The sequence below is a fragment of the Spea bombifrons genome, chromosome 8, assembly GCF_027358695.1.
Source record: "Spea bombifrons isolate aSpeBom1 chromosome 8, aSpeBom1.2.pri, whole genome shotgun sequence".
In the NCBI taxonomy this organism is placed as follows: domain Eukaryota; kingdom Metazoa; phylum Chordata; class Amphibia; order Anura; family Pelobatidae; genus Spea; species Spea bombifrons.
The window spans coordinates 11,802,921-11,826,363 of NC_071094.1; the positions used below are offsets into that span (position 1 = coordinate 11,802,921).

The 23,443-nt window shown below is 39.1% G+C and overlaps 1 protein-coding gene across 1 annotated transcript in view; it reads right to left on the minus strand.

Moving 5' to 3' along the window:
- Window positions 1-543: 543 nt before the first annotated feature.
- CRB2 (crumbs cell polarity complex component 2) overlaps window positions 544-23,443 on the minus strand; it is a 44,686-nt gene continuing 21,786 nt past the window's right edge. Inside the window, exons 7-13 of the mRNA XM_053473728.1 lie at window positions 10,179-11,132; window positions 7,988-8,550; window positions 6,020-6,185; window positions 4,813-5,668; window positions 4,210-4,326; window positions 3,552-3,672; window positions 544-1,593 (exon numbers count right to left, since the gene is read on the minus strand). Of these exons, the coding sequence (XP_053329703.1) occupies window positions 1,366-1,593; window positions 3,552-3,672; window positions 4,210-4,326; window positions 4,813-5,668; window positions 6,020-6,185; window positions 7,988-8,550; window positions 10,179-11,132 (3,005 nt within the window). The 3' untranslated portion in view covers window positions 544-1,365. The remainder of the gene's footprint in view (window positions 1,594-3,551; window positions 3,673-4,209; window positions 4,327-4,812; window positions 5,669-6,019; window positions 6,186-7,987; window positions 8,551-10,178; window positions 11,133-23,443) is intronic.

The following is a 23,443-nucleotide window of genomic DNA, read 5'->3' on the forward strand; positions in this document are numbered from 1 at the left end:
TTGTTCATTTGCTGTTGCTTTTGGGGACAGAGCCTCTGCCTTTCTTTTGCAATGCGCTATATACACATAGATTATATACAATTTGTACAAATGTACTATCAGTGCTTAACCTGTTCAGTGTCAGAAGGGTGTAAAACCAGCTTTTGACAATAAAATGGCAGAAAACAGTGTTTTCACTATTGCTGTTGATAAACGAAGAACCATAGCAATGCCGGATGCCGTTTACAGGCAAACATCCACTTCTGTGGCTTAGCGGACTATCCCCGTCATCAGTAACATAAATCCAGTGTAACCGCATCTGACTAGGAAGGGAGAATTGTCTGCATATTATATATATATATATATGGACAGTGGAAATGTCGGCTACCCACGCTTTAAAAGGCACTAATTCAATGGTGAATAATGACTGGCGGATATTTAAGGCAGTTTTGGTCAGAAGGCTGGAGAAAATATTGAAAACCAGTGTTTTGGACAACTTCTTCATTAACCCCTTAAAAGCAGATAGGAACTGCAATGCATTACACCACACAGCTTATACCTTCTTAATCTCCAAACCCTAGTCATCTGCTACATAATGGTCCTCTGTAGAATAACAGCTATTGTAACTCTCAAGCTTTTCACATCTTAGCAAATGTAACTTATTGTTTTGTTTTGCTGTGCTACCTATATTCAGTATGATAGGAGAAACAGTTATCATGCAGAATAGAGTCATCATGAATGTAAGGCACAAAATCGATGAAAGCATCACACAGGATAATATGGTTGTCCTGTTTACTCCTATCCAATACAGTCCGCAGCAACCAAAGGAAAGTTTCATCTGACTTCTCCACGTGTTCGACTTTTGCTCTGAGATTGCTTGTTCTTTAAACATTAGGTTCGGGTTCCTAATCACTGAACTTCTAGATGGAAAGTAGCCGGGACACAAAAGGGTGTGCTGAGTTCTCTACCTTTCCCATCCTGAACATCAAGGCTGCTTTACTGGACAGAGGGAGCGTGTGGTTCAGGAAAACGGTCAAGTAGCTTCGATTTTATCAACCGGTTGCATGAACCGTTATATACAAGAAAGAGGGTCCACATATCCAGTCTAATCTCAGTGCAAGAAAACGTGAGATTTATTTCACATGGCAACATCCTGACCTGTGTTTCGCAGGAGAACTTGAGAGAAGAAATTGCACTTCTGAGGAATCTTTAGAATGATGCTTCGCAGTGTAATCCTCCAATATCATTTAATTCCCTTCACAGGAAATTGGTAACCTGAGAAGAGGCAACCTGCTTAAATTATGTTACAAAGGTCCTTTTCTGGCCTTCTTGATTTTGCACTGCAGAATCAGAATTTGAGATGAATCTACTACTTGTCCTCTTGGCTCATATCAAACGCTCCTCAGGGGGTACTTTAAGGACGCTGTCCATTTCTAGACGCGCACCTGCAACCTCCTGCTGGCTTGGACTGTAGGTTCCTTCTGACTGCCGCCTCTTCCTCGCTGTCAGCACCATGAAAATGATTATTATTACAAGGAGAAGCGCCCCCCCACATAGAACAGGGACAGCAACTCCAAGGAGTGGGAAGGGGAAGATAGAGACCGCAATGTCTTTCTGCAAGAAATGAATAGGAAATAGTGAGACCTACCCCCCTTAAAAAGCATCCAGTGAAATGGAACAGTTACACATTAAATTTCAGCATTCCCTTGGAATATATATATATATAATGAACCTTAACATAGGGAGCAAATGGTGCCAAGAACAATTGATAAATGTCTCTTGTCACTGGCACCCTTGTCCGTAGCTAGCAAATTAAATTGTAGGCAACCTACGCTCCCAAGAGCCATTTATTGATTACATCCACTATGCGACATACAAACTGACGTCTCATAAAGCTCTGTAGTTTCATTCAGCTTGAATATCTCAAGCCATAAGCAGCTCACCCCCCCTCTAATAGAAAAGCAGTATCCCCCGTGAAGACATGCACATGTATTGAAACGCAAAAAGAATATAAGAGTATCAGCGTCTTGAAGCCTTTAGGGAAATAATTGAGAAGCCCATATAAAACACGGCATGCAAGAGCTCAGAAACATGCACTTCTGAACCTCAGTGTTCTTTGTGGAAGAAAGCGATAGAATTTTATGTAATTTCCAAACTCAGTCCAGTCTTGTGAAGCAGAATTGAGCCACATACGTAGAGTTTATATTGTTGGTTATGGACGAGTCCTTTGGTAGTGTGTAGTAGGAAGCACCATCCAAAGGTGAGTTGATGCGGGTCTGACAATAGTAAGATGTGTCCTTACTCTTCCGTCTGTTAATGTTTGTTCTTTATAGCTTTTCTTGTTTCTTGAACAATATGACCTTGTGCTGACTTTTTTTCTAAGGGCTCCATGTTTTAGTGTTTAATGCTATTGCATATAAAGTATTTGGAGGACTCACGCCATTACTTTAAACAGAAATTAAGGCATATACACTAGCAGTGATCAGTTAGACATTGGGTCATGTTTATAAAGAGCTGTCTTAGGGCAAATATCTACATGTGAGTCAATCACCATAGCAAGCAAATGATGAAAGATTTTTTTCCTATCTATCTATCTATCTATCTATCTATCTATCTATCTATCTATCTATCTATCTATCTATCTATCTATCTATCTATCCATCAAATGTATCTATATCCAAATGATGACACACCGAGAGTACACATAACAGACACAGTGTTACATAGACCATGCAAACTTAAGAGTGTTAATAGACATGCAAAGGGCAAACAAAAGCAACAGCAAAGACAACTCATATAAGGAGATGAAAAGAAAAAAACTGGAGGCATTTACAAATACTGAGCTACACTTAATATCTTAGCTTACAATCTACCCACCTAATACCCTAAATCTGCAGCCTGGAGAGAAACCATCTGTTCTCCACACCGCTCTCATTCTCATTCCCCCTCAACCTCCTAATGATTTCAAGCTTATGTCTTTACCTCTGTCGATGTCATTTAATATTGTTTAATTTTAACTCTGCCTTATTGTAACAGAGATAAGGAAAATACTGTCCTTTTTTCACTAAAGATGTATCTGTTCCACAATTACAAATGACTTTCCATTTATGAAATTATTGGAAACACAATTATATGCTAGTTGCACCTAACAAGAGTTCACAAAATGAGAAAATCAAATGAATGGGTTAATACGTTCATATATTCAGAATTTAGTGATATTTTGAAAAATAAGCATGCAAGTTAGAACTGAAAGAAGTAGGAGTTTGATCTGAAAGCGATACCTAAACTGTGATGTCTGAATACCATGCAAATATCACCAAGAAAACATGCGTTAAACGGTGATGAGTCTGTCCCCAATTATGACATCACTGTGTGCAATAAATTATGTTTTCACGGTATGCCATGCCACATGTGAAGTCATAAACTGAAAACAGGGCCATCGAGTTTTTTTCTCCCATTGTTATCCCTCTACACTTGCACTATAAAGGCCGTTTACATTTCAGAGCTTCTCTTATTTAATTTACAAACGCACACAATTTAAAACTTTTACCAGTGCTGAGACTGCTGCCTACCTCACAGCGCACACCACTGTAATTGGAAATACAGATACACTTGAAATTGTTTACTGAATCTTGGCAGGTTCCCCCATTAAGACACGGGTTTGACTCACAGTCATTGATATTCACTTCACACCTAGGGGAGATGCACAAAAAAATGAGAAAAACAGAGGCATATACAATATATACAGTGTATATATATATATATATATATATATATATATATGTGTGTGTAACATGGAAACATTTATAAAATATCATCTCATTGTGTTAATCATGCATTGTGTAGGGCCAGCTTAGCCTTTACAGGAGAAACACACGTAGGTTAATCCTTTATAATTCATAGTGAAGACAAAGAGTTAAAAAAAAAAAGCCTGGTTTAGTGGATATGTCTCTATTCTGTCAAATATTGCCTAGTTCACCACTGCTTAAAACAAGGAGGGTTTCCTTTGTATACCTATTTACTTATTCATTATGCAGGGTCAGGCAAGCCCTTCATAATGCACGGTGAAGCACACTGGGCTTGGACCGTCACAATCTCGAGTGATATCAGGGAGCTGAAATGTTGAAATCTCTATCAAACTCTATCACTACATTGTCAAAGAGATTTAATATTGGCGAGCCTGCAGTGTAGCTCAACCAGTCCTGCTTTAAAAACGACGACGACGCTTACCTCTTTCCTTTAAAGCCTGGTCTACAAGTACAATTAGCTCCCCAAACACCACTGTTACATGTGCCCTCATTCAGACACGTGACGTTTTTATTGCACTGCTCCGGAGGGTAAGGCCATCTGTGAAAAAAAAATCAAATTATAATGTCTGCAAGTTACATCACGGCCATAGAAAGGCAAATGTCACAAATACACTGAATTACATTAACACAAACTGCAGATTTACAGAAAAACTAGGAATAAGCGGTGTTAAGAACGCATTCACAAACTAGTTACTCAAAAACAACCGCTGTTAGACTGTAGGATCAATCAGTTAAAGGAGTGCTGGGTTTGTGCCTTTTTAGAAACAGGGAACTAGAGAATCCATTGTTCCTGCCAGATACAAGTTCACAACGGTGTATATAAAATGCAACGGTGAAAAGGTACATTGATTTTAGAGAGGGTTGAGTCATACAGCGGTCAGGAATTACAATGTATTGAAGTGAGGACCTTCTTTATGACTATACAGTTGTTATTGTTTATGGGAGTTGTTGAATAACTACTGTGGCCACCAAAGATCACACACATGATGGTCCAAACTGTAAAGCTAGTAAAAGTTGCACTTACTGACAGTAAGGCCCAGAATAGTTGGATGGGCATTTGCAGGTATAGTTGTTAACACCATCCAAACAAGAACCCCCATTCTGGCACTGGTGGTGTTCACAGTCATCCACATCAGATTCACATTTTCTGCCGGTATATCCCAAGAAACACTTGCACTGATAATTAGCCACCAGGTCTTCACACGTGCCGTGGATACAGGGGTTGGATTTGCAGTCATCAATGTTGACTTCACACTGCAGCCCTTCCCAGCCCACCGGGCAGACACAACTGAAGGCATTAAAGATATCCTGACACCGGCCATTGTGTTGACAGGGGTTTTCACTGCATACATCCGCTCCTCTGCACCCCAGGACAAGCGCACCAGAACTTCTCTTAATAAACTGTTGTGGAAAGGAGTGGCTTGCAAATGGCAGGTAAATCCCTCCAATGTCTACTTTTCCAAGACACCCAGTGTAATTTTCAGCCAATACAACTGATGCGTTCGCCTTCAGAAAGGACAAGCTGCCAGCACTGCCCTGGAGAGTCGTGTTGATGGCATTATCAAGCTGTATCACCCACTGAGAATGCACCTCTGAAGGATCTTTCATTGTTATTACAACTCTGTGCCAAAGGGCATCAGAGACGTCTATCTTTCCATCAAACTGGACGCCTTCAATGCTGTTTCCACTCTGCAGGGTAACAAGTAGACGACCGTCATTGATTTTGATGACTATGGAGTCCACACTTTTTGATGCTTGCAACAAGACAGCATTTCTGTCTCTGGTTCGAAAATCCAAGGACACGGATGTAAGCTGCTGTTCTGTGGAGATGTTTGTAGAGAATACCACCGCATCTTCTACAAATGTTGCATTAGAAAGACCTGGAAATACAACAATAGAATTATAATAGATTGTCTTGAGATACATTCTCTCTCTATCTATAGGGACTATGAAAGTCTCTTTGCAACACGACTAGAGCAACATCGTGAAAGTCTCATCTTAACTTAATATTTTTTAAGTAAATACTAACAAGAACCATGTCTCATTGTATAAGAATGTAAGGTTTTCTGTGGCCAGGGAAGCAAAAAAAGATAAGGATTATGGAAAAACTGCGTAAATGAAAAGAGGTGTTAACTAAAGTCCCTGATCTCCTACACTAATCCTCAGAGAAAGAAAACCACAGAACAGTAATATAAGCTGGTCTACAGTCAGTAATAATGAAATCTCCATACACACGTATCCTCCTGATACATCCAGGCAGGTGGACTCTGAAGGGCAAGGACTTCGTTGACACCACACAGGCTCCTCGCAGGTTCTCCCAGTAAAGTTGGCTGGACAGCTACAGTTGAAGTCGTTCCATGTAACCGTGCAAAGACCTTCATTTCTGCAGGGGCTAGGCTGTGTTAACAGAACTCACATTACCATTCCCTTATTGTCCTTATAACGCCATAATATATATGCCATGTATATGGTGTAGCGCACATTCCATATTGAAACAAAACAGATATGATATATGTACATGTTTATAAATCATGTCATCACAAAACAATATTCACCATCTAAGAAATCAGTATGAATTATTGTATTGGTATACAAAACGTTGCTGTTCATTTATTTGTCACATTCCAAAATACCGTATTATGCATTTAAAAGAGTCCTTATAAATCAGAATTAATGAATAAGCTTTATATCTGCGAAGGATCTCCGCCTTATCATATCACACATCACTACGTTTCTATTGTGGATGAAAATATGGGCAGGAAAGCGTGGGGAAGTAAACAGGTTATCAACCTCCTTGTGCATTTGTGGCAGAATCCAATTATCTGTTATATGCTAAGAAAACATCATTTGTTTCCAGCTTCTTAATTCAGAAAATGTACTTTCTAATGATTTCAATCTGCCTTTTGGCCACAGTGCCTTTTGGTTAATAGAACAGTAATCTCATTAATGCCATTTGCTGCTTAGAAAGGGGCATTTGTTTAGACAAAAAAAGACAATTAGAATAAATCCCAGCTAAAATCATAATAAAGAATATAAGATTATATATATATATATATATATATATATATATATATATATATATATATATATATATATATATATATATATATATATATATATTCCAAAGCATTCAAATGATAGGGCATCTGACAACTTTCCAAAATGTAGCATTTGGTGTTTAGCATAAGTAAATCTTAAAAAAAAAACACCACTGCATAAAAGGAAACTTGTTTTAGGGGATTACGCAGCGCGGTTGAAATTACCTGAATTTGTGACCTATTGACAAGGCATTAAAAAAATAATGTATTTTATAAATATAATTTAAATTATAAATATTTTTCCTGCTGCTTACATTTTTGGATATACAGCTGGAGGGACATCAGGGAAGGAAAAAGGACAGAGGGATATGGTCTTCCTTCCAAAGGAAGCTCTTTGCTGCCAGCGATTGGCTGCATTAGGCAGTCAAAACCAGTGGCAAATGAGGAAGGCGAAGGGGTGGTAGGCTAAAGCTCTGGAGCTGCTGTTGCTTTTTTTTTTTTAAAAAAAGTTAAGTGCATTTTTTAATTTTTGTTTCTTACTGGTAAAGAATGCATATTAAAGTGCCAACAATCTACTTAATTGGAATGTCCCTTTAAAAGGCAAATTTGTGCAATAGCAACTCACTTTATGTGAGCAACCATCTTAAACATCTCAGTGATCAGGAAAGGGATATTAACAGGGTACGACTTAACTGGTATGGCATTTTGCCAACTTTTCGCAAAGTAAAATTTTTTCATAAGTCATATTCCATGCACCTATAAGATCATATATCGTATCGGTACATAGGGCCCTTGGATGAGGTGTTCAGAGGAGGAAAATGAAGGTTTAATCTAAATGTAATCATAAGATACCTTGACTTTGCCTAGCAGAGGAGTTTGACTCCAATGAGCCTTATACAATGCTTATTTTTCCCCTTATTTTATTTTTAATGTAGAAAATGTACGCGTTATATTATTAAAATATGTGCAAATAGAAAGATAATGAGATTGCACGACAAACATATTACACTTACATTTGAATATGGAAAACCAAAAAAAAAAAAAAAGTCTTATTTCTAAACCAAATATCTCCAAATCTCATACATCGGTTCAAACGAAAACCCCGCAAGTCTACCATGTTTTACTACATGAGTTTGTATTTTTTGTTTAATGTATACTCACTTCACACGTATTATCGGACACACAATCCCGGGTCACATTAATGATATTCCCAGGATAGGAGATCCCATCCGCATCGGTGTTATTCATTTCAAGTCTGAAGAATTCCAAGCGGTGGTTGTTCAGTCTCACATCTTGAAGACATCCTTTAAAGTATCCAACCTGTTGATCTGTATTTAATCCTGGGGGCAATCCTCCAACGTAAATGACATCTCCTTGTTCAACAGACACTGGAGACAGCTGCCCTAATTGTGTCTCAACCTCCAGATGTTTGATTGTCACAAGTCCTTCACTCACAGATATATCTAACATGTACTTCCTGCCATCAGCGATGTTTTTATTGAAGACCAGAGTGGGCACAGATGGAGATGCTATATGAAGCCAACCATTCTGCAGGTAGGCCTTGAAGTAATTCATGGTACCATTACTGATCTGCAACAAGAGGCCATCTAGTTTAAGTGTTCTAATAAAAGCTGAGACGCTGAAATTGTACCCTAGGTTCTCAATGACGGTGAAGTTGGCATAGCTTGGAGTTCCTTCTCTGAAAAATGTTCCAGGTATGTGTTCTGGGCGAAAACAAAGAAGAGAACAAGAAAAACTTTCAATGCAGAACTTTCAATATCAAGAAGATCTTTCAATATCCCATTTGATATCTATCCTTCGTAGATTCAACTATTCTTCCTAGATGTGTAATGCAATGTAAAAATTCGAGACGGGCATATAAAGACGCAATGTACGTTATGTTTTTAAACCTTACCCACTGTTTTATGGGCTCCTACATTTGCATTTGCTGGATAATTTATTTGACATCAGCACAGAGAGTTTATTTACAGCTGTTTTGTTTGATCTTATCAGTGCAGAATAGACACATCTCTGATGCTTGCAGGTAAATCTAAATAGGTAGCCAGGCATAGATTAAGTATGCTAGCAGTGAAGTGAAAAAGTGTGGAAAGCCCTCTACTGTACAACAAACAAAATACACATCAATGCATAGACAAACATACAACTCCCTAATCCCAGAGTCTAGTAGAAGGTCAGGAATATGTTAGAGCAAAATGGAACAACTCATTGGTTGTGGAAGAGAAACCACCGGCTCAATCTTAACACTTTCCATCTCCCACAAGTTTTTGTCCCCACCGATTTATATGGGTTGTGCAGAAATGCTCCAGTAAATTAGCAAGGAGTCCAAGCAATTCCTTTGTAAACTTGGCAAACCCCAGATGAATATTGTAAATCTGATTTTTAAAGTAGCCCATGTGAATAGGATTAAACAATCCCTCTTGCAAAACATTTCCCTACTTTTCTAACTTGCTCTGATGAATATATTTCACAAATAAACTATAAAAGGTACATTTAATTAAGCATTGCCTGATTTATGACAATACTTACATACAAAACAATAATCCATGCTATTGTACAGTTTTCTCTGCTTAGGTGGATCCTTTGATAAAAGTTTAGGTACTCAAATAAGTGCCATATTTATCTTTTTTTTTTTTAAATCCCCAAACAATAAAAACATTTTTAACCGCATTAAAAGAGACCCCTGGAGACGTATAGGCAGAAGGGGTTACATGACCCAGCCATGCACTCAGGAAGGAACTGGGGGAGGATTTGGGGTCAAACATCGGTCAGCGACTCAGTATCACCTGGGTGGGATTTATTTTGGAGGGAAAATATACTGTATAAATTTATGTGAAAATAACCATATTTATTATTTCAAACTGATATACAGAGGAGAGAAGATTCCCGCCCTACCTCCCCGAGTCTAGGAGTTCAGCGGAGGAATGCTGCATTGGATTGCGTTGGGATCTGGCGGAGTGATCCAGAGGTTTTTAGATCTGGCGGGGCTGGTGTCGTCAATAGGACCATTAAGTTATGGTCGGTTCAGTTTTAAATTCAGAATTTTAAGACGTGTACATTTCTTTAATACTGTTAAATTTGGAGTAATAAACAATGTCGCGGCATTTAGTAAATAAATGCCGCGGCCAATTCTAAATCCAATGTGCCTCCGTGTAATTTTTTTGGTGTTCGAACAGTTTATACACAGTGCCGTAATGATAATGTGTAGTGCATTGGTCATGAGAATCCGTTGGTGATGTGTATAACAGAGGCACATATTTAACAAGAAAGGAAATGGTGCAAGTCTGGATTCTAATCATTCTTAATCATAATCTATTGGTGGATGAAACCTTACCGTACATACAAGTGGGACCCTCATATGGTCTGAGGCAGTCACATCTGAAGTTGGTCCACAGATCAATGCAAAGTGCCTCATTGTGGCATGGGTTGGGATGGCACCAGTCCGTTTTATTGCACCCAATCTCCACCTCAAATGAAGCATCACTCTTAAAATTCTGGGGCAGCTGAACCCTGAAGTCAATCTCCAGGTCCTCCAAACAGCCAGTGAAATTCTGTAAACTCAAACTGTTATTAAGAAGGGACTCTTGAGCAAGTCCCCCAATGTAGACCTTGTTTAAAGATTCTGGGAGCTGTGAATCATACTCAGCACTGATGGGTTGTGTTATGGAACAAAGAGCTTTGCTGCAACTTTCATCGTGAATAATAAGCTGCATATAATCATCAATTAACACCTCTGCTTTATGCCAATAACCATCATCTACTCTGTGATCATGAAATGTCAAATGAGTTAAGTAACTGTTTCTCCTGAAGAGAGCATGTAACAGTCCATTATGGAGCTCAAGAATTAGATAGTTGTCTTCATTACCACGGTACACAAGGATCATGTCTGGTAATGTTGTTCTGAATCGCACGCTTACTTGGTTCTTGATGCCCTCAGCATACCTCTTGGTCCTGTTAATGATTTGCAGATCATACATAATGTATCCGCTTGATGTAAAGGAGAACGTTGTGGGGATAGAACAGTCCTCCCCATAGAATCCATGTTGACATTGGCAGATATAACTATGGACATTGTCTTCATACGTTGGGATGCAGAAAGCTTGGTTTTTGCAGCTGTGATCCACACACCCTTCCAGCTTCACAGAGCAGTTTTTACCTCCCCAAATTATTTCATCCTCGGCAGGTTCTGGGCATACGCAAAAATAATCGGCAACACCATCCATGCAGCTCGCCCCATTTTCACATGGGTTCATTTCACACTCATCAATGTCAATATTGCACCCTACACCTATGAAAACACAAGCAAAAAGCAAGGTTACTTGTTACATTTCTTTAATTTTATATACAGTATATATATGGTATATAGAGTATATAGGTTATATATACAGTATCTCACAAAAGAGTACACCCCTCACATTTTTGTAAATATTTTATTATATCTTTTCATGTGACAACACTGAAGAAATGACCCTCTGCTACAATGTAAAGTATATATATATATATATATATATATATGTTCCACCTAACCTTATTTATGCATTTTCCTTTAATAGAAGGACTAACGATCCATAATGCTCTGCATATTTTTTTATGGAGAGTTTTAAGAAGGGTTGAAACCAGCAAATTAATCTTCCTTTCCCTTTTTCATTTTGGTAAGCACAATTAAACCATAAATGCACTGTTTTGAGAAATACATTGTAAATTAAGAATTTTCTTGTTAACGATATCAAAAACATAACGGGGTGATATACAGAAAAAAAAACATACATTCATCTTAAAGCGGATCTGTCGATTTTCCAAAAAACATTCACTAAAGCAGTGGCGGAACTACCGGGGTCGCAGGGGTTGCGACTGCGACCGGGTCCTGGAGTTCTGCCAGTCCGGGGGGCCCAAGGGGTGCCGAGCGGTCGTTTTCATCAACCGCTCGGCACCCTTCTGTCTCCTCTGCTCCCTGCCGCCGCCTGCCTCAGCGCTGCCCCGACTGCAGTGATGGGAGCGTGGGCATCTGTCTCGGGTGCCGGCGCTTCACGCTGAGCTCCAGCATATGATGTCATATGCCGGCGCTCAGCAGTGAAGTTGTGCGCACCGCGGCAGAGCAGCGAGACAGAGGCCTCACGCCCCCACCACAGGACTGCACAAAGGGGGGTAGGGAGAGGGTAGATAGTGAGAAGGGGGGTAGGGAGAGGGTAGATAGTGTGAGAAGGGGGTAGATTGGGTTGGCGGTGGGGGGGCCCTTAACAGATTCTCGCACCGGGGCCCTGGGTCTTCTAGTTACGCTCCTGCACTGAAGTATCAATGTATGGTTATTAAAGTCAAAAATGAAACTTTTTTATTAGTTTTCTTCACTAGAACCAAAATCAAATCCAAACCTTTCATGGCTTAACACACATGAGGATTAAAGTAAAAAGAATAGTGATTAAATATACAACTTTGAGAAGGAAAAGGGACGAAAACAAGCATTTAAACCAAATCCTATTAACAGCTGTAAAGAAAAATTGTCTCTCGCTTTACAGCTAATTACAAAGAACATGATTATAGGTAGTTTCCATTATTTTATGGAACCATATAAATACGGAATTAAGAATGTCTAAAGAAATTACTAGCATATTAATATGGGCATTTAAAAATGTTTTTTTAGGTTTATATTTTTTTCTCCTTCCTAAATATGTTTATGTCTACTGAAACAGCTCTAACAAAAGTCTCCAATGACTTGCTCTCTGCCAAAGCTAAAGGTCACTACTCTATTCTAATTCTACTGGATCTCTCTGCTGCTTTCGATACTGTTGATCACCACCTTCTTCTTGACCTACTTGCTTCTATGGGCATTCGAGATATAGCTCTCTCCTGGATCTCCTCATATCTGTCTAACCGTTCCTTCTCTGTCAACTTCTCAGGCAACACATCATCGCCCCTTCCTCTTTCGGTTGGTGTCCCCCAAGGTTCAGTCCTTGGTCCTCTGCTGTTCTCTCTTTATACTTCCTCTCTTGGCAAACTAATCAACTCATTTGGCCTCCAGTATCATCTATATGCAGATGATACCCAAATCTACCTGTCTTCTCCTGATCTCTCTCCATCTCTCATGTCCCGGATCACCAGCTGCTTGTCTGCTATTTCTTCATGGATGTCACAACACTACCTGAAACTTAATCTTTCTAAAACGGAACTCATTATCTTCCCTCCCTCCATCTCCACTCCACTACCTGAATTCTCTATCACCATTAACAACACAACTATCTCTCCTACTAACCAGGCCCGATGCCTTGGGGTCATCCTTGACTCAAACCTCTCCTTCATCCCTCACATTCAGTCCCTCGCCAGATCCTGCCGCCTGCACCTAAAAAACATCTCTCGTATCCGCCCATTCCTCACCCAAGAATCCACAAAAACTCTGGTTCATTCACTTATCATTTCCCGTCTTGACTACTGCAACACTCTTCTGGTTGGCATTCCACTGTCTCGACTCTCTCCTCTACAGTCTGTCCTAAATGCCGCTGCTAGGCTCATCTTCCTTGCACGTCGCTCCTCTTCTGCTTCCCCCCTCTGTGAATCCCTCCACTGGCTCCCAATTACCTTTAGAATTAAATTTAAGATCCTGGTACTGACATATAAGGCCATCCATAATACTGCTCCTCCGTACATTTCTGACCTCATTAGCAAATACTCTCCTACTCGATCCCTACGTTCCTCCCATGGGCTAAGGCTCTCCTCCTCACTCATCACCTCTTCCTTTTCCCGTCTACAAGATTTCACTCGAGCTGCCCCATATCTCTGGAATCTGCTCCCAAGGAACCTTCAGAATTCACCCTCCCTCCCGACATTCAAGAAACATCTAAAAACCCACTTCTTCAGAGAAGCATACCATCTTAGCTGCTAGAACATCCTTGTCATTGATACCCCCACAATACCTCTCACCCTTTCTCTATGCCTTATGTTTATCACCCCATTTTCCCTCTAGATTGTAAGCTTGCGAGCAGGGCTCTCTCCACCAAATGTATCGGTTTGTCTTAGTCTGTCAATTCTTCTCTTGTCATATCCCTTGAATTTATGTATTGTATTAAGCGCTGCGTAAACTGTTGGCGCTATATAAATAAAAGATAATAATAATAATAATGTTTATGGGTCCGTGACATTTCTGCTATAGCATATTTTAGCAGATAAAAAAACTCTTCTGTGCAGCTATTTTCTGCATCGTGAACACCTGAAATATTGGTGGCCCGGTGGGCCGAAATAATTGTTGACAAATAATCATAAAGTATCATCGACAATTTGGGTACACTTCTATTGGTGACCAGAAATGTTTTTTTCTGTGGAATTATAGCAGCAAGTATTGCCAGGAAGGGTAACTAAAGATATAATATTAATATAATTTTCAAGGAAAAATAACTAAACAATAATTTGGCTATAAAAAAATGTCAACTGGGTAGCAATCCAAACACTCAAGTTGGTGTGAGCATGCCGTATCTAAAGGTATCTAAGGGTACTTGTTGGATTTGGTAGAAAACTAAGGTAGATGTTCCTAAAGCCTTGTTTTTTGTGTTCATATCACCTCTTTTATTATTATTAGTATTATTAGTATTATTCTATAATGTCTTTATGTCCAGATAAAAAAAAAACCTCAAAATGCAATTTACTAATGTAAAGTGCCACTGTACCAAAATAGGTAGCGGATATCTTAATTTCAGTAAGTGGCAGAGCAAAACAGTTTGTTATGTAGGCATAAACACTGCCAATCAAAGAATAAACAGGGGAACGGGAATAGCATTAGAGGAAATGAAAGCGGCAGGCACGATTCATGATTCTTTCTTTCTAAACGCATACCGGCTGCCACAAGTATTTTTTTGGCATCCATATCCATTTGGCACCCTGGTGTGAAAATATAAAATAAGTTATTCTCAACTACATCCAGCTATCCACTGGTCCCAAAGTCACATACAGTAAATAGACTTGGTGAACCATACCTGACAAACTTTTAAACAGGGAAAAAAAGAAATGTTGGTGCGCTAAGCTAGTCTCAGGCTCAAATAATACAAATGTATAATACGAGGCCTACCAAACAGGTGTAAGCATGCTGCAAAAACAGTGTATTGGCTGTACAATGTATACAAAAAACAAAAACTGTCTGCGCTTCTTACCCTAATAAAGTTGGCAACAAATATATAAACATAATATAAATGAGAGGTTTTGGTTATATGAATTGGCCAAAGCATAAACAGCAAAGCATTTCCCAGTTTACCCCGAGCAGGCCCTGACTGGCTAATGGGCATTTTGCAGCAACATCTGACATTCCGGTTTTATTTTCTTGGTTTCTTTTAGGGCTCTACAAATATCAAAGTGTGCACCCCCCTCATAAACTGCAGCCAACCGACTCTGTATTATTGGTTTTAAGAGCTCTGACCCACTCATTTTTAAAAATAAATCCTTATTTCTTTTCTGTTCAGTCCACGTCTAATAGTCTCTCACTTAGCAGCACCAGCTGTATCCCTATCACAAAGTAGGGGGACGCAAGGAGGACTTTCTTTCAAAAGACACATAAAAAATAATATATAGTATATATATATATATATATATATATATATATGTCATGATCAAAGCAACAGTTTAAAGTCTGGGGCTCGGTTGGATACTGATCAGGCTAATAAAACCCCCCCCCAAAACAATGGGGCTATGATTAGAAACCTATGACAGTGGGCAGTTATCTGTTTAGGACATTTATAATTAACATTTCCAACCAGGAACACACGCTTGCACCCTCTTTAGACCTCAACATTAGTAATGAGGCCGTTAAATTATGGGATCCTACTTGATCAGGAAGCCTCACAGACATTTATGAAATCGGATTATACATGTAAAGGGTTTGATTCAATAAATTGGCCGTGAGACTGTTTTATGAAAATATCCGCTAATGAAGCATCCCTCACTCCACGTCTTATTGATATTTTACCAAACAATCTGTCCCGTAATAAGGAGCTTCGCGTGTGCTCTGCCTTGGGCGGATTACCTTGATAATCCGATAAACATGACATGTGGCAAACGAATCGGGGTTTAAACTGATCTGTGCGCCAGAAAAACAAGAAATTAAATTCACGCTAGCCAGGAAATGCGACAAATCTGTGTGATGTGTAAGTAAGATTACGGAGGGGGGTGTGCGGGCAGCAGGACATATCAAAACCGAGTCAAGAGGATTTTCGAACAAGTGGGAATGCTTATTTCCCTCTGATCTACACTAGCGGCAAAAGTAAACTCTGTTCAAATAAAGAATGAATCCAACTTTAATGAAAACAGGAGTTTGTTTGGAATAGAATAATAACAGGGGGGCAATAATCAGAAGCAGATCTCAAATCAAAAAAGCCGAAGAATAATATGTACGTGTGGCTGTGGAATTTTACCACGATTCGCAAAAGCCCTCCAGGCAAGCAGGGGTAGCCTGCTAGCATCTCTTTAGTTGTTGTGGGACTGCAATTCCCATGATCCTCGGTGAGCATGAAACCTGCTCAGCGATGGAAGAAGACCATAAATGCTGTAATTTAACAAGAGCTGGGGGAGCGCCTGTTATTCCTAACATACAGGATAAATATTAAAATAAATAACTAGCAGCATGGTTAATGTATAGAGCACTCGGTTAGAATAATTGCTGGGTTTGAATAATTGTGGCAACTAAGTAGCCGGAGCCTGGTATTGGTGGCTGTTCCAAGCTTGTAACTTCCATAATACTTAACTGGATGATCGTTCGCTACTGGAAAACCAGATCATTTTAATGCTCCTGCTTCTCCGAGAGTTGTAGTAATTTCTATCCGCCTCACGCCATCCATTCTCTGGATATATAAAGCTAAAGATTACGTCTAGACAAACCTTGGTCTCAATTGGCTGGAAAGGTAAGCGGCTATGTGCTTTAGAGAATACCATGCATGCCAACAACAAACCCTTTACATTCCCTGCTGCCATATTATGCCACGCATGGTATCCTCCAATGTTGTTTATGTCGCTTTGACAATAGTTAAAAACCTGTAATTCATCCCATTTCCAGTAGTCAGCTGTATATAATCCACATCTCTGTGTCTACACTCCATGCCATTGTCCATCTAAAGCAATCCTCCTCAACGTTCCCATCTCAAGTCTCGGCACTTCCAGCCTCAGATGTACCGATCTTTCTTTTATCCTCATAACTTCTTCTACTGTGATGCCGTTTGTGATACGTTAAGCCATACATGTATTCCTCATAACTTGTTTTTACTTTTATCCTGTCAACTTAAATACATTTAATTTCTTAAAACAGTAACTGCGTTATTTTAGGGAACACTTAAAAGAATCTATTCTCTAAAGAATACATTTGTTTCTGGTTTTCTTGTGAAATCCTGCTCAAAAGCACTGCAGTGCCAGGTCTGTCTGCACATGCGCAAACACTACTATTGTGCAATGACATGCTCATAACGCATTCTCCCTGCAGCTGGGGGGGTCAGGTGAACAAGTGGGAAAGGAAATTAAGGATCCAGAAAATACAGCGAGCCAATATTTTTTATACTGCGATCTCTGAAGTTGCGCGCCCAACTCCCAGTAGTAACTTTATTAAGATTTTTTTTAACCCCCTCCTTCTTAGCTTATCTAAACTTTTTCATTTGTTTTGACTGATTCGCACTCGATAATGAAAAATGTTGTAAATATTCACATTTTTCATTTTTTATTTTATTTTTTAGAATGAACAAGTCTGATAAATACGCTCTATAGTTTATGTTCCGCATAAGCAGTGGTGACTTGTAACCAACTAAAGCCGATGATTTTACAAATTGGGATGCCCACACCAAGAGTGATTATTTAGTGGGGCAGGCCAACAACTCCTTTAGAGAGGACAGCAAGAATATCTCTACATCAACACAATTCAGGAGTCAGAATACACCATTCAGGAATGCAGAGGAATCTCACTTCCCTTATTAAAAGTAAACACACTTACATCGCACCGTACCTGCCAACAGCAATTCAGTTAGCCATATGTTTTATATCACTTGTTCTCGATATGGCAACCCCTAAAGCCTTTGCTACCATAGCGCTATTTATGAACAGGTTGAACAGACATGGAGCAGTAATTATATAGCCAACATTTACAAAAGAATTTGACAGCCGACAAGAACAATATGTTCAGCAAAGTATGTCATTTTCCGACATGTTATAAAACACTCAGACCCTATTAGACACTTGGCCTTCTTATTCTGAGCGTCCTTATGTGTATAGAAAGACTTCCTTAATAAGTCTGCGTCTGCCACCTCTCATGGGAAGCTGTTCTAAGAATCAACCACCCTGACTGCAAAGTTTTGCCAAAACAAGTCATCTAGGTTTTGAACTTAGTCTAAAATAGAAAAAAAAAAAAAATCACTTACTACAAAACCAAATATAAAACGTATTAAGGAACACACAAGTAGTCAAGGTAATCAAGCGCAACATTTTATACCTTAAAATATTTAGATATGGTTTAGAAGCAGGTAGTTGAGGGTAGAATGAAAAACCAAAAACAATATTCACAAATTAATAATAATTAGACACTATAGTAAAACAAAACAAAACAAAAAAAAAAGAATTAAAAAAAATAAGCCCGAGCCACCCTGCCCTCTAGCAGCACACCTTCCATTCCCCACAGTAAGATAGGAAAGTTTAGCAGGGCATTCAATGCTAAGCGACGAGCTTGACTTCTGAATATACATTATTTACCTGCGAGCAGACAGATCGCAATCCAAATGACTGTGGCAGTTATTCTGCTCATGGTGTGATCACAGGCATTTGGGGAAGAGAGAAGCAGAAGACCGGCAGCGATGGGCGCAGCATGGAGCGCAGAACAATCTCTCCTCCTCGTGCCAGTCAGGCAAAAAGAGATTGGATTTGTATCCGGCAAGAGAACTGAGCAACATATCTAATCCGTTCCCAGTGCAAGCTCACAGCTGTCTTCTGTCGCTGCTGACTCATGGGATGCTTTTCTGCTCTGTCCCACTACAAACACCCATGTAATAACTTCTTTATTATTAAAGCATTGTGCACGGTATTCTGCGGATACGAATTACAATGAAAAGCTTGGGATCTCTGTAAAATCACAACACCGAAAGGCATTGAGCTGCATTATTTCTATCACAAATAAAAAAAACAAAAAATATTACACAAAAATGCCCAGCCATAACTGCACCAACATAAAAACATATATAAAAATGGACAGCACAATGAAAGCACATTTAGTTTATCATTATACATACAGAAAAATGTAGACAGAAACTACGTGAACCTGTTCGCTTAAGCCTTGTTTTTTTGCTTCTTGGGAATAAATGCAAAACATTTGGTTTCGTAGACTTTCTGTGCTGGTTTATACTGCAATGATGTTTTGACTCAGATTATTTATTCTCCTCCATGTATTGTTATTATTTTTCTGTACAATTACCAACAACACCGTAAAAATGATCTCCAAAAAGAGAAAAAGTTATATATATATATATATATATATATATATATATATATATATATATATATATATATATATATATGGCCACTTCTGGGTTTTTCCATCAGCTCCAAGGTGAAAAGAGATGAAGTGAAGAATATGTATGTGCATTGCCGAAGTCAGTGAATATGCATAACGTTACTCATCACTGAAGCAAAACCAAAACTAGTGATAACTACCACATTAAAAGGGAACTCCCAATATTTTTTATTACAGTATCAGATCAGATACTTTTTCAGAAATAATGTGCTGTTTTCTTTACAAAACAATTCTAGTTTTAATATAATAGGATGCGCCCAGGACTGCACACTGACATTGATGGGCGGTCCCGGTGATGTCGGTGGCCGGTCCCACTGACGTTAATGGGAGTTCCCGCTGACGTCGGGGGGGGGGGTTGCCTCTGACGGCAGCGGGAAACGCTCCCATTTAAAGAAAAAATGGGCGGGGAGCGGGGCGCATCAAGACCCCGCTCCCGCCACCCAGAGGACTCGGGTCTTGACCCGGAGGAGCGGCGCTCACCCGAAAATTTCCAGGCCAAACCCGGAGAGTTCCCAGGTATGAATATAATGAGTCTGTGTTTATCACCCAGAAGTAAGGAGGATAGGTGGAAATCACTAATGAAAGTCTACGGATAAACAAAATTCATTACAACTGCCAGAAAGAATCGGCTGAGAGTGGTGTTTGAGCGGGTGTGTCACACAGGATATCACATGACTGAAAACAATGGCCGCCTCTAGGTCTGCAGCTAAAGATTTTTGTTGATGTTAACCTACAGCACTGTATTTTATGCTCAAGGAGAATTGGTTTTCTTCCCCATTATGATGCATAGTTTCCACCAAACATTATATATAATAACTACATATAAATATTTAAATATACATAAAAATATATAGCAATGCATATAAAAACACTGATATATATAATGTTATTACATGCGTAGTAAAACAAACTGGTAGGTTCCTGTGAGAGTGGTGTGAGATTTGTTCTATCACATTACAATAAAGAGTGTATATTTGGTAGAAATGACAGATCAGTTTCCTCCTGCAGTCTAATGCATTAATAACATGCTGAGCTGATGCTCTGCATGGTGTACATCCTGAAAGAGAGCTCAGAAGATAGCAGACACAAGGCACCCCAGGAACAGCGAGACACATTGCAAACAGCACAGCTTGTCTCTTCCAAAAGACAGCGTTTAATCCCGTGCTCAGCACAGCCTGATACTAAAAAACACAAAGGAACCGTGGTACTCAGCCAAGTTACGGTCATGTGTTTCGCCATTCTAGGGTGCTATGGGCAGAGGGAAACATTTTAACTGCTTAACTACTAGCCACACTCATGGTGGATTATTAATATTACTATGAATATTCTCTGCGGAAATAATTTTGCATAGTTTTTGAGGGGTGTACAAAAGAAAAAAAAAACAATTATGGTAAGAGAATTGTTAAGTGGTTTACTTGTACTAGGTAGCTTATCTGCCATATTTTATATCGAAGTTGGGCTGGCAACCTTTAGCCCAGTTATAGTATAATTCTTTTTTTATTTATGTTGCGTAGCGCTATGCAATATGTAAACATGACAAGTAGTGTATCACAAATGTTGAGGAACACTCTTCTCAAATGAGTTTACAATCTAGGAAGAGGTGGGGTATAGTAGGAAAAGGTGCAAATGAGTTGAATAAGCCACAGATTTTTTTTTTAGGAAAAAATCCATAAACGGAACACACAAATGATAAAGTCAGTGTGAATGGCACCTAAGGACCCTGTCACTTTATACACTCGAGTGCTTAAAAAACCAGAGCAGCTCCCCTTTGCCAACCCTGCCATTTTTGCAATTCATGCACACATGTTCAGCTTTATAGTTTCCTAGCCATATCTAAACTTTCCATGTTTATCATATCTCTTTGAAGCAATTCAAACAGTCCTTACCATTCCTGAGCTTTGCTATTTACATAGAATATGACAGCAATATTCAGCCCACCTAGTCTGCCCCTTTCTCCTGATGTAAGACTTAATCAGTCCATGGACTTAACTTTATGCTTATCCCATCCATGTTTGCATTCCCTCACTCTATTAGACTCTACCTTCTCTTGGGAGATTGTTCAATTTGTCTACCACCCTCTAATGATATAAAAGTTAAACATGAGTTATGATGAGTGATAAACATACTCCCCGCCCATTTACCATTTAAACAGAGGTGTTTCCTGCCAAGTTGGTGGTTCCACCAACCGACGTCAGTGGGACCACCGTGACTGTCAGCGGGCAGTCCTGGGCATGTCCCACAAGGGTAGCCAGAGCCCAAAAGTTCCCAGGTATGGTTATAAAACGTATTTGGAATTTGTGGTAACTTCCACACGTTCTGACCTTCTGCACATCAAAGGAAGGGTTAGTGCTATGTTATACATGTAGGAACCACCAAGAATACATATAAAAGAATTGACTACACAGTCAAGTTGAGGCAGTATAAAGGTAAAATACAAACTATTAACCAAATGTCCAATTAAAACATGACACAAGTACGGTAAAATTATAAATGTTGCTCCACAGAGGAAAATGCAAACCACAATGCTTAGTTAAATGACTACTGGGCTAGTGCCCGCTTTGACAAACCAATTCCCATACCCAATCAATTATAATGAGCCTCGTACTAAGAAAAATTCAACTTGAATCCTATGGTAGGGTGACAAGAGTTGCTTTCAAACCAAAGAAGTTTATGAAAATATATACTGCAACCTGAATTAAAAAACAATACTTGCCTACATGATGCATTTTCTGTGGTTACCTTACTTGACCACTTGTCCATCCTTGTCTTGGGGCTTAAGGACCTTAAGGATGGTCTTTGTGTATGATAAGGCAGGGATTTAAAAAGTCAGGATACTGAAGGAAAAAGGAGACACTATAACTTCACCTTAAAACTATGGAAACCTCACTCATTATCCCTCTGCAGACACATGCGACCATCAAACCTTCAAAGCCTTGCAAACCCAACCAAATAACTCTAGAACCTGCCCATTCACCCAATCTGCCTTTTCTATTTGTACCCTGTCCATTTACTTAAGTACAAGTCTTTTCTTAATTAAATCCTTTTGAAGGCAACCAATGACTATTCATTGTGTACAATACTAGTATATTCAGTAGTACTTTGGGAATTCCAATAATATTTAAACAGAAACAGGATGTAAGGATGACTGTTATTTCTAATTCATGAAATAAGAGTTACGATCCTTCGTATTGATCTCAGGTGAAGCCATGTAGAGATTTCTATGACAATTCTGTGGGCAAGGAGAAGGCAGCTTGTAACTTTAAAAGTACAGGCTACATCCCATGGGAGGGCCAGCAGTCAGCGAGTATTTTTGTGTTTTACTTGTAATACCACATGTAGCCACTGGGGTTTTCCGACATAACAAGGGTTTTAGGCAGAATTTACAGTCTGACTGGATCCTTACTGTCTCGTCTCACAGTTTATTTTTGGGGTGTGTATGCTGTACATGACCAGAAAGTGTACAGTGAGTCTACCAAATGAGTTTTAGAATAATTAATTACTGGGCCGCTTAGTGGGACGTGCCCCAACACTGTATGTTGCCAATCTTTCCTCTGCTACATTCTAAAAGCTGCAGTGCAGCGATAACATACCTTCAACTTCTATAAAGGGTTCAAAAGTAATTTTTTTAATTCAATAGTTCTTTAATGAAAGATTTTTATTTATTACATTTTGTACACTTGTGCATCTGAAAAATCTCCCAAATTAGAATTATTTTGGTTTAAATGTTATTTTAAAATCCTAACCAAAGATGATTAGAAGATATTTTTCACTCAACCTAGTACAAAAAATGTTCTTTGTGCATGTGCCTTTAGATAACTGTTAATATTTAAAGCTGGAAAAAATGGCAATGAAAAGTTGAATTTAAAGAATGTCACAATGCGTTTGTTACAGATGATGAGGTCACTGTTTAATGATGTCACGGTGTGTGATTTTTACTGACCCTGCTGCACAGTTCTCTCTAAATTACTGTGCGAAGCTTCTCTGATCCTAATTTGAACTAATAAGCAGACTAGGGAGGGATTAATGGACAAAGTCGAGGAGATTAGTAGTTTTATTTAGTTGTCAGGCTATGCTGCTCACTCAGGGCT